General features: G+C 56.8%; 1 protein-coding gene across 1 annotated transcript in view; it reads right to left on the bottom strand.

Moving 5' to 3' along the window:
* ZNF423 (zinc finger protein 423) overlaps positions 1-14,404 on the bottom strand; it is a 328,748-nt gene that overhangs the window by 140,066 nt on the left and 174,278 nt on the right. The window contains exon 4 of the mRNA XM_047712029.1: positions 1,796-5,010. Within this exon, the coding sequence (XP_047567985.1) occupies positions 1,796-5,010 (3,215 nt within the window). The remainder of the gene's footprint in view (positions 1-1,795; positions 5,011-14,404) is intronic.

Below are 14,404 nucleotides of genomic sequence, written 5' to 3'. Positions count from 1 at the left end.
CACTCCCTGGGTTCACATCCCTTCTCTGCCTCTTGAAAGCTGGGGGCTAATAATGGCCAAATGTTCTGTGCCTCCGTTTCTTCACCCAAAAAGGGAGTGTCATAGTGTAGACAGAAAGTGCTTGGCACGTCCTTGTCCCTCGGTAAGCGTCAGCCGTGACCATAAGCGGGAGAGACAGCAAGTGATGTTTCCTGTGTGCCCCGCACTCCTTGTCTCCATTCAAACTCAGGACCAGACACTGTGGTCGCACAGTCTCAACACTCAGCCCCGGACGAGGCACCGGCACCCGCCAGTCACAGTCATCCATCAATCAGATGCTTGCTAAAAACCCAGAAGGGCCCCCCTGTGCCTCCCCGGTGATGTCAACCCCCAAGACAGACCCTGTCGCTACATGTGACTACCATTATCACCCTTACCCTCTGGCTTTATAGGTGAGGACAGAGGCCCGGAGAGATCAAAACCCTGCTGGGTCCTGGAAGAGGGAGAGTTTCATTGTAACCCCGCCCACTGGACTTCAGGGCCCACAGACTCCCCCAGTCCACCCACACTGACCAGCTGGCCCGCCACAGAGGCTAAGCAGAGCTGAGAGGTGGTGACCTGCGGTGGGTGTCTTGTGGGACCCCTGCCCAGAGACATTGTCCATACACTCTCCTCCCACTCTCTCCAGCCCTCCTTCTCTCTCATTCTCACCCTCAAGGTCCCAGAGTCACAGACTCCAGCTCTGATCCCACATCCGATTCCGGAGCCCAACACCCAGCGCTACCTCCCCGTCTTCCAGCAGGTACCTGCCGCGGGTGGCCTTCCTCCAAATTCTGCCTTCCTGCCCGCGGCGCCAGCAGTGGCCCTCAAGGGAAAGATACTCCCGAGATCCACTTGGCACCTCCTCGGTCTGGAAACAGACAACAGACTCAGCGGGAATCCCCGGGCCCGTACTGTCTGACACCCAAGAGCCACACAGGCTCCAGGCCCACCACCAAGTGCCCCTTGGCCACTGACCCCGCGGCCCACTCTAGTAGCCTGAACTTGACCTTCCTCCCTAAAACCTACTAGCTGTGGGCCTGCGGTCCCCCCCCCGCCTTGTCTGGGAGCCCCCAAAGTGGGGTCCGTTCCTGATTTAGTCGACTGCCAGTCACCCCCAAACAATAGATGCTTGGGACAAATCTGATGAATGAAAGGATCCATCGGTCACAAAGGAGAGCAGTCACTGGGACCATTCCTAGGGTCTCCCACGCACCAGCACCTGCACTAACTACGCTGTGCACCATGGACGAGAAAGGATCAGCTGGCGTTTGCAGCTAACATGGTCGGCCCAAACTGTGTGGGCCCTGAGCCCTTTACGTGGAGATGATCTCCACAGATCATCAAAAGAGTCCCGAATCTGAAGCCCAGAGAGCAAAGGGACTCGCCCAAGGAGACAGCAAAGAAGCGAACAAGTCCACCCCAGATCTGTAAGAAAGACGACATCATTTATAACCGGGTGTCAGCCACGGCATTCGGCCCTGTACTTATCTCACACCACGGGATCCTAAAGGCAATCCTACAAAGTCCGGACGACCGTCATTCCCCCTTTTGCAGACGAGCAATTGACAAATGAGGCCCAGAGAGACAGATGACGTATGACAGTGTCACACAGCAGGAAGGGAACAGACAACCCTGGGGATCGACTCGGAGTCCAGGACAGAGCGGATGCCCTTGACCGCCGCCCGAGAGTGCGGCCTCTCTGGGCTCCTAGAGGCAACAGCATGAGGAGATACAGAGCTCGGCGGAACCCCGAGGAGCAGGGGCAGGCTCTTACCCGGGGCACTGGCGACGTCTGGGCGCCTTTCCGGGGCCCACTGGTCTCCGGTGTGAGGTCACGGTGGTCCACCTGCACGTGGCTCTCCAGGTCCTCGGCACTCTCGAACTTGACGCTGCACTCGGGACAGCGGAGGCCGGCGCAGGGCCGGTCGGCGGGCTCGGGCGGGGCCAGGCCGCCCACCTGTCCGTTGGTGCTTCGGGCCATGCAGCCGGCACAGAGGCCGTAGGGGAGCCCGTTCACGTCAAGCTTCACCAGGTCCTGCTTGCTGCGAAACTCCTTGAGGCACAAGGCGCACTTGTAGAGCTTCTGCAGCCCCTGGCCGTTGGGGGAGGACGCGGCCGAGCTGCCCGCCAGCTTCTGCATGTGGAAGGTGCCGTGGATCTTGAGCTCGAGCGTGGAGGTGACCGTCTGCATGCACACGACGCAGCGGAAGCCCGTGAGCGAGTTGCGCAGGTCCGGGTGCATCTGGCAGTGCTCGATGAACTCCTCCTCGCTCTGCAGGGGCATCTTGCAGATCCGGCAGGTGCCGGTGTCCAGGCTCTTGCTGTGGGTCACCTTGTGCTCGGTGAGCGTCAGCAGGGAGGGGAAGCGCTCGCCGCAGATGGGGCACATGTAGTGCTTGGCGGGGCCCCGGTGCGTCTGCAGGTGCTCCCGGAGCCCGTTCTCCGAGAAGAAAGTCCGCGAGCACACGTTGCACTTGTGGCTGCCCTTGATGAACTCCGCCTTCTTGCGCGAGCCGTCGTCCTCCCCCGGCCGGATGTTGTGGTCCCGCAGCCGGTGGTTCTGCAGCAGCACCTCCATGGTGTAGGCCGCCCCGCAGATGTCGCAGCCGTACATGGGCTCCGAGGCGTCCACGTCATCCTCGCTGGCCTCGTGGCTGTTGGGCGCCTCGGGGTTCTTCAGCAGCATGCCCTGCAGGTCAGCGGGCTCCGCCTTCTTGGCGGCGGTGGGGGGCACCCCGTTGGCCGTGCCGTTCTCAGGGGCGGCGTCGAACACGCAGTGCTTCTCCCGCAGGTGCTTCTCCAGCAGGATGATGGCGTGGAAGGCCTTGCTGCAGAACCTGCAGTTGTACTTCTTGCTGTGCGTGGTGATGTGGCACTGCAGCTCCACCTCAGTGCTGAAGGTCTCCCCGCAGAAGATGCACTTGTGCGCCTTGGCTGGGTTGCCCAGGTGGCTGTGCTTGACATGCACCTGCAGGTCGGCCTCCTTACGGAAGTCCCAGTTGCAGGCCGTGCAGCGGTACATCTTCTTCTCATTGCTGTGCTTCACGGCCAGGTGCACCTGGATGGACACCTTGGAGTCGAAGACCTCCTGGCACAGGGTGCAGTGGTAGAGCACAAAGGTGTGCATGTCCAGCAGGTGCTTCTGCAGGTCGTCCACCGAGGAGAACTGCTTGTCGCAGCTCTCGCACACGTAGTGGGTCGACGTGGTCATGTAATGCACCGTCAGATGCTGCAGGAGGGACTCCTGGGAGTCGAAGTCCTCCTTGCACTGGGGGCACGCCTGCTTCCGCAGCAACAGCTCCAGGTGCAGCTTCAGGTGGGTCTGGAAGCTCTCAAAGTTGGAGAACTTGAGGTCGCACTGGTTGCAGGGATACTCGCCGTTGGAAATGGAGTTGGCGCTGGCCGAGAGCCGCTGCCGCTTGGGGGAGGACACCTCCACGTCGGACGAGACTGGGCTCTGCTCCGCCTTGGACTTCTTGCTGTGGGCGAGCGGAATGTTCTTGTGGTTCTCCTTGATGTGCTTGGTGAGCTTCAGGATGGAGCCGAAGATGGGCGAGTTGGTGCAGTAGGGGCAGGAGTAGACCTCCATGAAGGACTGCGTGGGCTGCACGACGGGGGACTCCAGCTTGGCGCCGCCCACGCCGCAGTGCGCCTGCTGGATGTGCTCAGTGAGGGAGGACTCGGTCAGGAAGCCCATGGAGCACTGGTTGCAGAAGAAGGCGTTGTTGCCGTCGGGCGGGTTGGCGTTGGGGCCGCAGTGGGACACGCGGATGTGCTCCTGCAGGCTGTTGATGTCGGCAAACATCTCCGGGCAGTAGTTGCAGTGGAAGGCGGAGATGTTGCCGAACTGCATCACCGGGTAGGCGTGGTTCTTGTGCAGCTTGCGCACGTGCTCGTTCAGGTTGTACAGGGTGGGCATGGAGTCCAGGCAGATCTGGCACGTGTGGCTCTGCTGCGGCTTGTCAGCGTGGATGGTCTTCAGGTGGATCTCCAGCACGGCCAGGCTGTTGAAGTCCCGCTTGGAGCAGTAGGGGCAGCTGTAGACCACCTTGGACCAGCCCTGGCCCTCGTCCCGCATCTTCTTCTGGCCCCGCAGCGGCTTCAGGGTGGAGTCCGGGGTAGAGCCGCGCTCCACGGACGCGCTGGAGTCCGGCGTGGCGCTGCTCATGGATGCCACGCTGCCCAGCACGGGGTCGGGGCTGACGCTGTGGTTGCTGGAGTCGGGCTGCCGGTGGCTGTCCAGGTGGCAATACACGCCCTCCACCGAGGAGAACTGCTCGGGGCACATGGGGCACTTGTGTTTCTGGTTGGCGTGGGCCTGGTGGATGTGGGCGAGCAGCGCGTTCTCATCCACGAAGACCTCAGGGCAGTGGATGCACTGCAGGTCGGCCTTCTCGGAGAGCTGGGGGTGGCGGGTGAGCACGTGCTTCTCCAGCTCCTCGGTCTGGCTGAAGGTGTCCTCGCAGTAGTCGCACATGAAGTCGTCCTTCTTGGCCTCCTTCTCCGACTTGGCCAGGTGCTCCTTGTTCTTCTTGTGCGCCTGCATGTGGCTCTGCAGCGAGCTGGTGGACGAGAAGCCACGCTTGCACACGCTGCACTTGAAGGGCTTGCTGGAGCTGTGCGTCTTCAGGTGGATCTTGAGGTGGTCGCTGCGGGAGAAGGCCGCCTCGCACTCGTGGCAGTGGTACTTCTTGTCGCCCGTGTGCAGCTTGATGTGCCGGTCGCGGCTCCTCTTGTGCTTGAAGAGCCGGCTGCAGTAGGTGCACTTGAACGGCAGCTTGTCGCTGTGGATCTGCTCGTGCCTCTTCAGGTAGCTCAGGCGGATGAAGGACTTGTCGCAGAACTGGCAAGGGTACGGCAGGCCCGTGCCCCCTTCCTCCTCGCCCAGGCCGAGGTCACACCCATCCCCGATCAGCTGCGTGGGTGACGCAACATCCTTGCTGGAGGGAGACGAGGCCACCCAGGAGAGTTGTGGGTCGTCGTCACCATCTGCAGGAGGGGGAGGCAGAGAGGAGATGAGAGGCAATTCCCCGGGCTGCCCAGAAACAAGGACAGTGCCGGCTTCTCAACAGCTCGCGGGCTGAGGCCGTGCAGCTGGCCGACGGCTGCAGGGGGGGCGGGGGGCAAGCAGAGGGGGAAGGGAGCCCTGGGGGCGGGGGGGGGCTGGTGGAGGGGGCAGGCGGAAGTGAATGGACATGGAGGCCCTCGGTGTGCAGAGGGGTGGCAGAATGTGAAGGAGACACAGAGACACATCTATGTCCTCAGTGACACCTGCCTTGGCCTCACTGGACTCCGTACCCCCCACAGGAAGTGTGAGGTCTCAAGCACTTTCCTGACAGGGTCGGGATATAGCCTGGAAAAAGTCACCAGAAATGACCGCACAGACCGGCAGTGCCAGAGGCCAAAAGGAGGCAGGCAGGCCTTCACCTGAAGGAGACCTGGGGATTGACTCCCCTTCCAGCCCCTAGTCCTGGTGGGAAGTTCCACTTATCCTTAGGGGTGTGGGCAAAACCATGCAAGGAAAGAAAATGCACCCCAAAAAGGAAGGAAGGAAGGAAGGAGAAGAGAAGAAGAAAGGAAAAGAGAAAAAAGAAAATGCACCTTCATGAATTCTGCCGCACCACATTTGGGGACGGAGCTGGGTCTGCTGCTACAGGGAGCAGACACACCTAGGAGGCCGAGGTCCTGGGCACGTGGCATCAGACCCAGCAGCACAAACAGGAGTAATCAAAGGGCGCCTGAGATAGATCTGCAGGGTTCCCAGCCAAACCATCTTTAGAAGGGGTGCTTGCTCTGTTCCCTCTTCACCCCCGGATTTGCCCCCAGTCTGCTCAGGACCCTGGGAGATGGCCTGATGCGGAGCAACTAGGGGATGAGCCTGGGACCCAGATGGCCCCAGAGCTCAGTCCTCCATGAGCCCTTAAGCCCACCTTGGCAGGCAGGGGAGGCTGTCCTTGCCCAGATGACCACATGGCCACCCTCCCCAGCCTTCGCCAGCCCATCCAGCCTCAGAGGAAAACTAAACAAACCCGGGCCTGGCTGTTTCTGGAAAAACAAAGGCACACAGAACACAGTGAGCAGAGCTGGTAAGGTTCCCCGCCCCCACACCTCGGTAGGGGTGGGTGGGGGTTGGACCGAGCCAACCGGAGAGGGAATGAGTTCCACAGCTCAAGTTTCCCGTCAGGTGGATTTAAAACTTAATAATGAATGAAATGGACCGCAGGCTGCCTCAGGCAGGGGAGAGACCAACAAAAGCTCAGATTCGGCTGCACTGACCTTGGTCTTGTAACCCCGAGGAAATAAACCACTGCCCTCACCAGCACAGCTTAGTCTCCAGAAAAAGCCTCACGGACGTAACCCAGAAAGTCTGGGCCAGAGGCAGCCAAGACACACATTCACATCTGTTCACACGCTCAGTCCCCACCAGGGCTCACACACACTCACACTCACCTGCAGGCACGTACGCTCACACCTGGTCGCACTCACCGCAGCCACAGGCATGGCCCTGGCCCCAAGGGTCCCATACCCCGAGGCTCTCACAGTTGCCTCTGCTGTCCCAGGCAGGGTCTTGAGGGGTCTGGCTCTGAGCCTTTTCCTGGCCCCTACCCACCAACCCCAATGTCCCACCCCTCACACACACACCCGGCCCCTGGCCTTGCCCCTGACCGTGCCCCTGAAGGTGCGAGTATTGGCCTGACCCCAGCCGGCAGCTCCAGCGGAGCTCTGCCTGGGAAGACGAGGCTCTCTCCAAAGCTCCCGGCCCCACGTCCTCTACCTCCCCGCAGCCTCTGCACCTCTGAAGCCCAGCCGCCCAGCCTGGCACAGGGCACCTCCCAGAACGTCCTCCCAGGGTGAGGGCGTCTGCTCCCCTGGGGGGCCTCCCATTACAGGGCCCTTCGGACGGGGAGGGAAGGATGCAGCCGCTTCCAGCTCCTTGGATTGGATGCGTTGGGAGATGCCCTGGCCCCTGACTGGTAATTCCCAGCTCTTGCCAGCTGGGCTCCACGGGGCACAGACAAAGGGACCCAAGGGAGGAGATGGTTGGAGCCGGGGCAGCTGCTGGCCCTCGCCCCCTGGCCAGGCTCAAATGGCTTTTTATTATCTTGATGCCTTAGCTCAGACTCACTCAAGCTGCCACGGAGCCCTTCCTGGGTGCCTGGTGCTCTTCTCACCACCACCGATGCAGGACCCCTCCTGCCGTACGAATGAGGAGCCGGAGCCACGGACACAGCGACCTTCCCCAGGAAATGAGCGCACCAGGACATGGGTCTGGATAGCCTCCATGGGTCCGTTTCCTAGGACCACCCTTGCATGGGGGAGAAAGGCGAGGGGATCGCCACATCCAGCCTCCAATGCAGTCAGAGGCTGCCCCTCGTCTGAGCCCTCCCTGAAAGCACGACCCCAACCAGCTCATGATCGGCACTCGGGGAGAGGCCCCCAGAGACCAGAGAGGAGCCGGGCATCACAGCGCTCAGGAGCGGGGCACACAGACTTGAACCCAGGTCAGTTCAAGGGTGAGACCAGGAACAAGCCTTGCCCCGAAGACCTCAGCTGGACACGTCTTTCTGCCAGCGCTCGTTTGCTCCGAAGCCCTGCAGCCCCTGGGGATGAGAGAGCACCCCTCCCCCTGCCCCCCGACCGGCTTCTTCGTCAGCCCAGACATATTCCTCTTCAGCTCTCCAACTCAGTCTGACTCAGTTTCCACATGCGAGGAAAGGGAATCAGGTGAGAAGCCGATGAGAAAAATGAATGCAAATAGGCACTATTACTCCCCTTACATGAAATGACCAGAAAAGGTACATCAGCAGAGCCAGAAAGCAAACCATCGGTGCCCGAGGCTGGAGTAGGGAGGAGGAAACTGCAAATGAGCACAGGGCAGGCTTGTGAGGTCACCACAATGCCCCAGACTAGGCTGTGGTAAGCTGGCCCCGCAGCAGCTCTTTAACTGAAACATGTTCATGGACATACAAATCATACTTCAAGAAAGCCCTTCCACAAATGCACTATTTGGCCAATAATCACAATCAGCACTAACCAGTACCACCAGTGCTGATGACATGAGTGGCCACATTTACCGGGCACGCTCCGGGCCAGCACGGGGAATGCTGCGCTTACCCCAGTTAGCGTCCTCCCATCGTCATGACCACTGGTGACACCCGGCTTTTGAGAGGAAGAAGCTGAGGCTCAGGGAGGCACAGAACCTGCCCTCGGTCCCATGGCCCTGGACGCCACATCTCCCAACGTCTCGGGCTTCTGCTCACCCTGGTCCCGCCAGACTTGGAGAAGGAGAAATCAACCTGCCCGGCCCCCCAGTCCCCAAGGCCCATGGCTGTGCCGCCCGGTTGGCTTTATTTTTCCGCAAACAAGCTTCACGAGTTTCTGGGAGCCACAAACAGAGCCACTGCTGAGATTATAATCATCGGAAGAGAAATGACCATAAGGCCCCTTACACTGAAAAGGCCCAATTGGGGCGGCAGGGGGAGGAGGGGGCGGCGGGGGGAGTAGGAAACAAGGGTGTTGACACAGAAAGTCCCAAATTCAGGCTGGACTGTTTAAAGACTTTGGTTCTAAATCCATTTGACTTTGGCTGCTGCCGGCCCACCCCTCCCAAGTACACTTTGCTTTGGGGGCGCTCAGCTTAGTGCTACAGGAGCAGGCTGGAGAGACGCGCCGGGGCCACAGCTCCCAGGATGTAGGTGCGGGGATGTCGGTAGAGGAGGGGGACTCCTTGCCTTACTGGGAAGGCTCCTCTTACAAGGGCACGCACACCGCACACGCGGCCGGGACCGCACACTCTCTCTGGCAGGGGTGCAGAAAGGGAAGCGGTGCAGAAAGGGGGTACAAGCGATCTCAGGAGCCCCTGCGACTCAAATGTTTCAGAACTCACAGAGAAGGCAGGTCTGAGATAAGTTGCGTTCAATCAGCTACCTTGTTTCTTCCAATTAAATACTTAATAACGTTTACTGTTGCCCGGCTCTCTTCTAAGAGCCTCGCGTGTGTTAACACATTCAGTTCTCTCAACAGCCCAATGAGATGGGTACTGTTACTATCCCCATTTACGGCTGAGAAAAGCGAGGCACAGAGAGGTTGACTAACTTGCCAGGTGCCACACAGCTGGCGGGCAACAGAGCCAGGATTCAACCCCAGTCAGCCTGGTTCTGTGTCCCACTGCTTCTTTCCTTTGGGGGATGGGAGATGCATCCCCCGAGAAGATCTAGAGCCAAATGCAGTGACTAAGGCAGGCCCTCGGCTTCCCCTCCCCCTAGAATGAGTACTAAGTAATATGGCAAAATGAGTACAGAAATCACTTTGAAAACGGAGATTAAAGTCATTTAAAAATGACTAATCCTGCAAAAAGGCCTGGTAGGAAATGGGAGGCTTTTGCTGTCTGCTGCAGGAAGAGAACCAAAACAACCATAAAAGAGGGGAGAAATTTCTATAAGAATTCAATTAAGGGGCAAAAAGAACATTAACCGGGCTTGAGGATGCACCCGTGGCAGAAGGTTCAAGGCAGACGGCAAGCTCGCGTGGGGTCGCTGGGGGCACTGAGCAGGCTGACCCGCGGCTGCCCACACCGTCTCCCATGCACCCTCCCTGCGCAGAGCAGAGGGGCCGTCACCCGGAATGCCCGAGATCCTCAGCTGCCTGGCTCCTCCAGTCACGGGGTTGCCGAGGAAATGCCTGGACAGAGGCAGGACGGCAGGCGGGTGGCCCCAGGCCACTGGAATGAGCAGAAGGCGGGACCTTCCTGCAGTGTGGACACAGGCTGAGGGGGGAGCGAGCCCTCGTTACCAGAGCTGTGCGAGAGGGATAAATGGCTCTGAAAAGAGCCCTGGGAGGTGCCCTGCAGCGAACGGGAAAGGGAAAAGCACGGATAGCCAGTGGCTCCAGGTTTCTAGGACCTTCCCCGGCTAGGCAGTGCCATCCAAGTGAATGAAACTGACCAGATCTTCCAGACCATGAAAGAAGGCTGAGGAACAGCAAGCAAAGTGCCTGGGGGAGAACGTGCTGGGGGCGGAGGGAGGAGAGCAGGACAGAGTCCATCAGGAAATTCTGAGCCTCGGCTGCCTCTGTTGTAACAGGGGAAGTTGGAATTTTGGTCTCCTCAAGGTCCTTCAGGGTGAATATAAAGGTCATTTTGTGCAAGATTCCGAGCATCCAGACTGTCTCCCTGAGAGCCACAGAAAGGCCTGGCAAGTCTCCATGAGGCCCCACGAGGTCTCCTCACCACTGCCCCATTTCATTGGAAAAATGAAAATCGCCAAGGAGACAAGTTCCCCATGGGACCAAGCTCTATAGTCTTCCAAGTACAGCCTTCCCTGTGCCTCCATCAGGAGCAACAGGAACGAGAATCTCAGTGACCCTTCCCCAGCTCAGAGAAATGGGAACACAGACTCAGGCAGCATGTAAACCAATCCTGTATGATACAGCAGGTCCAGAGAGAGAAGGGGACTTCCAGGGATGATAAATTGGGAGTGACTGCCCAGAGTACTGTATTCAGAAGGATTATAAAGCCAGATCTGGGCTCAGAAGACATGAGTGCTGAAATCAATTGGTGATATCTGCCGTGAGCACGGGTCTGTACACGTGGAATGTTCCAGGGACACTGAACAAATAGGACAAAGGCATCTCCTGACTCCCAATGCTAAAGAAGAGGTCTTTAGCCAGCAGGTTTCCTCCTCCAAGAAAGGAGCTGCCCATCCTCTTTGAAAAGGGAGGCCTTGAGGCAGGGTCTCGAAAAACCCTGTTGTTCAAGTACAGATAAGAGGACTCAGAAGAATGAATCTGCGTCAGGACACTCCACAGACTGTACTCCCCATGGGGCAGCCAGAGCCTAAACAGGTGTCTTTCCAGACTGAAATGATACAAGTTCAGCTGGAGGGATGGGGGTAGGGGACGCATCTGACCATGTTCCTGATCTCTTTTCAGGAAACTTCAAACCTTCCCTTCTGTGTCTCTACATCCCCTGGAAGCCTGGTGCCACAGAGGGAACAAGGGGGCACCTGGCAAGCTTGGAGGCCCTCTGCTGGGGCTGCTTCCAGCTCACGGGGACATCCCCTTCCCTGGGGGACCCGAGGCTCCCCTCCCAGCAAACCCCGGGCGAGTGGGGGGCCTGGATCCCAGGACAAAAAGGCCCAGCAGGACACAGGGGCCAGGAGGCCAGAGCACCCAGAGCATCTCAGTGTCTACCAGGGGCTCAGCCCCCAGAGACAGAATCTAGTCTCAGACTAGGCCTGAGGGGAGCAGAGGCCACAGACAGCAGGGGGCAGGGGGTGCGGAAAGCGTGCCTGCTCTGTTCCTTGCAGTCCGACCAGGGGCCAAAGGTGGCCACCCACCCCAGAATACTCCACAACTCAATGACATCCACACATGTAGAATCAATACCAGTGCAAGGGGAAAGGGAGGGAAGCAAGAGGAACAGACCGTCACTCATCTCATTCCATAGATGGGGAAACTGAGTCCACAGAACCGGGAGCAGACAGATGCAGGACAAAACGCATGAACTCCGCAACCCTTCACTGTTTATGGGACGTCTTCTGTAAGCTGAATTCTGGCTAGCATGTTCTCATCTGATTCTTACACACACTGGGAGGTAGAGACCATTATCATCCCCTTCTTTTCTTTTTTTGAAGATTTTATTTATTTATTTATTTATTTGAGGGAGAGAGAGAGAGAAAGAACATAAGTGGGGAGCCTGATGCAGGGCCCAATCTCAGGACCCCAAGACCATGACCTGGGCCAAAGGGCCAAAGGCAGACACTTAACTGACAGAGCCACCCACCCAGACACCTTTAATTCCCCTTCTTTATAACTGCAGACTGAGGCTCCAAGAGAAAAAGCAGCCTCTTGGGCACATGTGGTAGAGTTTCTGCATCCCCCCGTCCCCCCGCCACCAACCCCCTTTCACTCACTAACCACCAGGCTGTGCTGCTTCTCCTGCCCTGAATGCTGGTTCAGGCCCAACCCACTGCAGAAGCTGCTCCCTCGCTCTTGAGCTCCCCCCCTCCCCAGGTACCAGCACAGTGCCAGGACCTGTGGCTCAAGGAGAGCCAGGAAGAGGTCCCACACTCTACAGTCCCACCTGCCAAAAAGGCAAAGTCCCGTCCTGAAGTGGATTAGCAGGCCAGGCTGGCTCTGAGGCCAAACACTAATGAATGTCGCTGGCCTCTTTCCTCGCTGGATGGCCGATGAAGCAGGCCAGCAGGGCAGAACTGAACTGGGAGGTTGTGGGAAGCAGAGTCATGACTACCCCCTCCCAAGAATGTCCGTGTCCTAATCCCCAAAACTCATGAATATGTCACATTACATGGCAAAGGGGAATTAAGTTTACAGGTGGAATTAAGGTTGCTAACCGAGCTGACCTTCAGATACAGAGATGATCCCGGATTATCCAGATAGGCCAAATGTGATCACAAAAGTCTTTCAAATGTGGAAGAAAGAGGCAAAAGAGGATGTCGGGATGATACGATGTCACAAGCCAAGTAATGTGGGCAGCTTCTAAAAACTAGAAAGGCATGGAAACAGACCCTCCCCTACAGCCTCCAGAAAGGAATGCAGTCCCACCAATGCCACAATTTTAACCCCATGAGATCCGCGTTAGTCTCCTGGCCTACAGAACTGTAAGAAATTGATTTTCATTGTTTCAAGCTACAAAGTTCGTGGTCATTTGTTACAGCAGCAATTGGAAACTGATACAGATTTTGGTTCCAGGAGAGAGGGGTGGCTATAACCAATCCCTAAAAGTAAGGAAGCAGCTTTGGAATCGGGCAGTGAGCAGCTGCTAGAATTTTCAGGAGTATGGGACGAAGAGCCTACATTGCCTTAGAAGGATTATTCGTACAGGGCCCACCTGGGTGGCTCCGTTGGTTAAGCATATGACTCTTGATTTTGGCTCAGGTCATGATCTCAGTGTTGTGAGATCGAGCCCCGCCTCGGGCTCTGCCCTGGGCATGGAGCCTGCTTGGGATTCTCTCTCTCCCTCAACCTCTGCTCCTCTACACCCCCCCCCCCGCAAAAAAAGATCATTCCTAGAAATAGGGATGTTAATGACTGTTAGTGGAGATGCAGAAGGAAGTAAGGCATACAAAGGAAAACCTAAATCATCTTAGAAAATACCTGAATCATCATGACCAGACTGTGAGAGAAACTTAGACGCTAAGGGCCCTGATGGTGAGGGCTTAGAATAAAATGAGGAACATGATCCTGGAAACCAGAGGAAAGAGATCCTTATTATAGAGCAGCAGAAAGCTCAGAGGAATTGTGTCCCACAATTATGTGGAAAGCAAAACTTGTAATGGATAAAAATGGATATTTAGCTGAGGAGATTTCCAAGCAAAATGTCGAAGGTATGGCCTGGTTTCCTCTCGAGAAGAAAGAGCTAGATCAACGAGCTGTCAAACAAAAAGGAAGCCAGGAATCGATCATTCTGGAAATCCTCAGCCTACCCAGATAGCAAAAGACATTATAATTAAGAGAGTCTCCAACAGGAAAGCGCACTCTGGAGAGCAGGTTGAGGGTATGACTGTACCCTGTGCTAACATCTCAGAAAAATCAAAAGCTTGGAATATTCAGTCCCATGAAAGGCTCTTTGAAAAGATTAATGTGTGTGTGGCCTACAGATCCCCTAGATCAAACCAGAGAGCCTCTAGGAAATTTGGGGAGATTTCTCTGCAACCATCTCAGTAGAAGCCAAAAGTAAAGATTGGATTATCTAGAATATATCTAAGGAGGAGCCACTTGGCTGCTCGAGTAGATGTCCATGACCTACACAGGAGACCCACCAGGTTATTGAGAACTTGATATCACAGAAACATAGCCAGCTTGTACCAAAAAGGACAGAGGTGAAAGAAAGAGGGCTGCCAGGCTTCCAAAATTCTACAGCAGGAAACAGGCTAATAAACTACTCAGCTGGGGGGCGGGCCCAGGTGGCCCAGTTGGTTAAGCATCTAAGTCTTGATTTCAGGTCAGGTCATGATCTGAGGGTCATGAGATTGAGCCCTACGCCAGGCTCCACGCTCAGCCTGGAGTCCTTCAGATTCTCTCTCCCTCTCCCTCGGCCCCTCCCCACCCCCCACACATGTGCTTGCACTCTCTCTCTCCCCCAAATAAATAAATAGATCTATAAAATAAAGTAAAACAAAACAAAACAAAACAAAATAAAACTACTCAGCTGCAAACATGTGCTACCTTTCATTAGAAGCAAAAAAAAAACCCAAAAAACAAAACAAAACAAACAAACCAAAAAAAAAACAAAAAACGGATGACTCAGAGGGTGGAACCTCCAGCCCAGAAGGCAAAGCCACAGTCAGAGGGTAGAATTTTGAGCACAGAGGGTGGGGCTGTGAGCCCAGAGCACGGAGCCATGGACCATAGAGAGTGAGAT

This window comes from Lutra lutra, chromosome 17 (assembly GCF_902655055.1).
Source record: "Lutra lutra chromosome 17, mLutLut1.2, whole genome shotgun sequence".
Lineage (NCBI taxonomy): Eukaryota > Metazoa > Chordata > Mammalia > Carnivora > Mustelidae > Lutra > Lutra lutra.
This window is presented reverse-complemented; position numbering and strand designations above follow the sequence as displayed.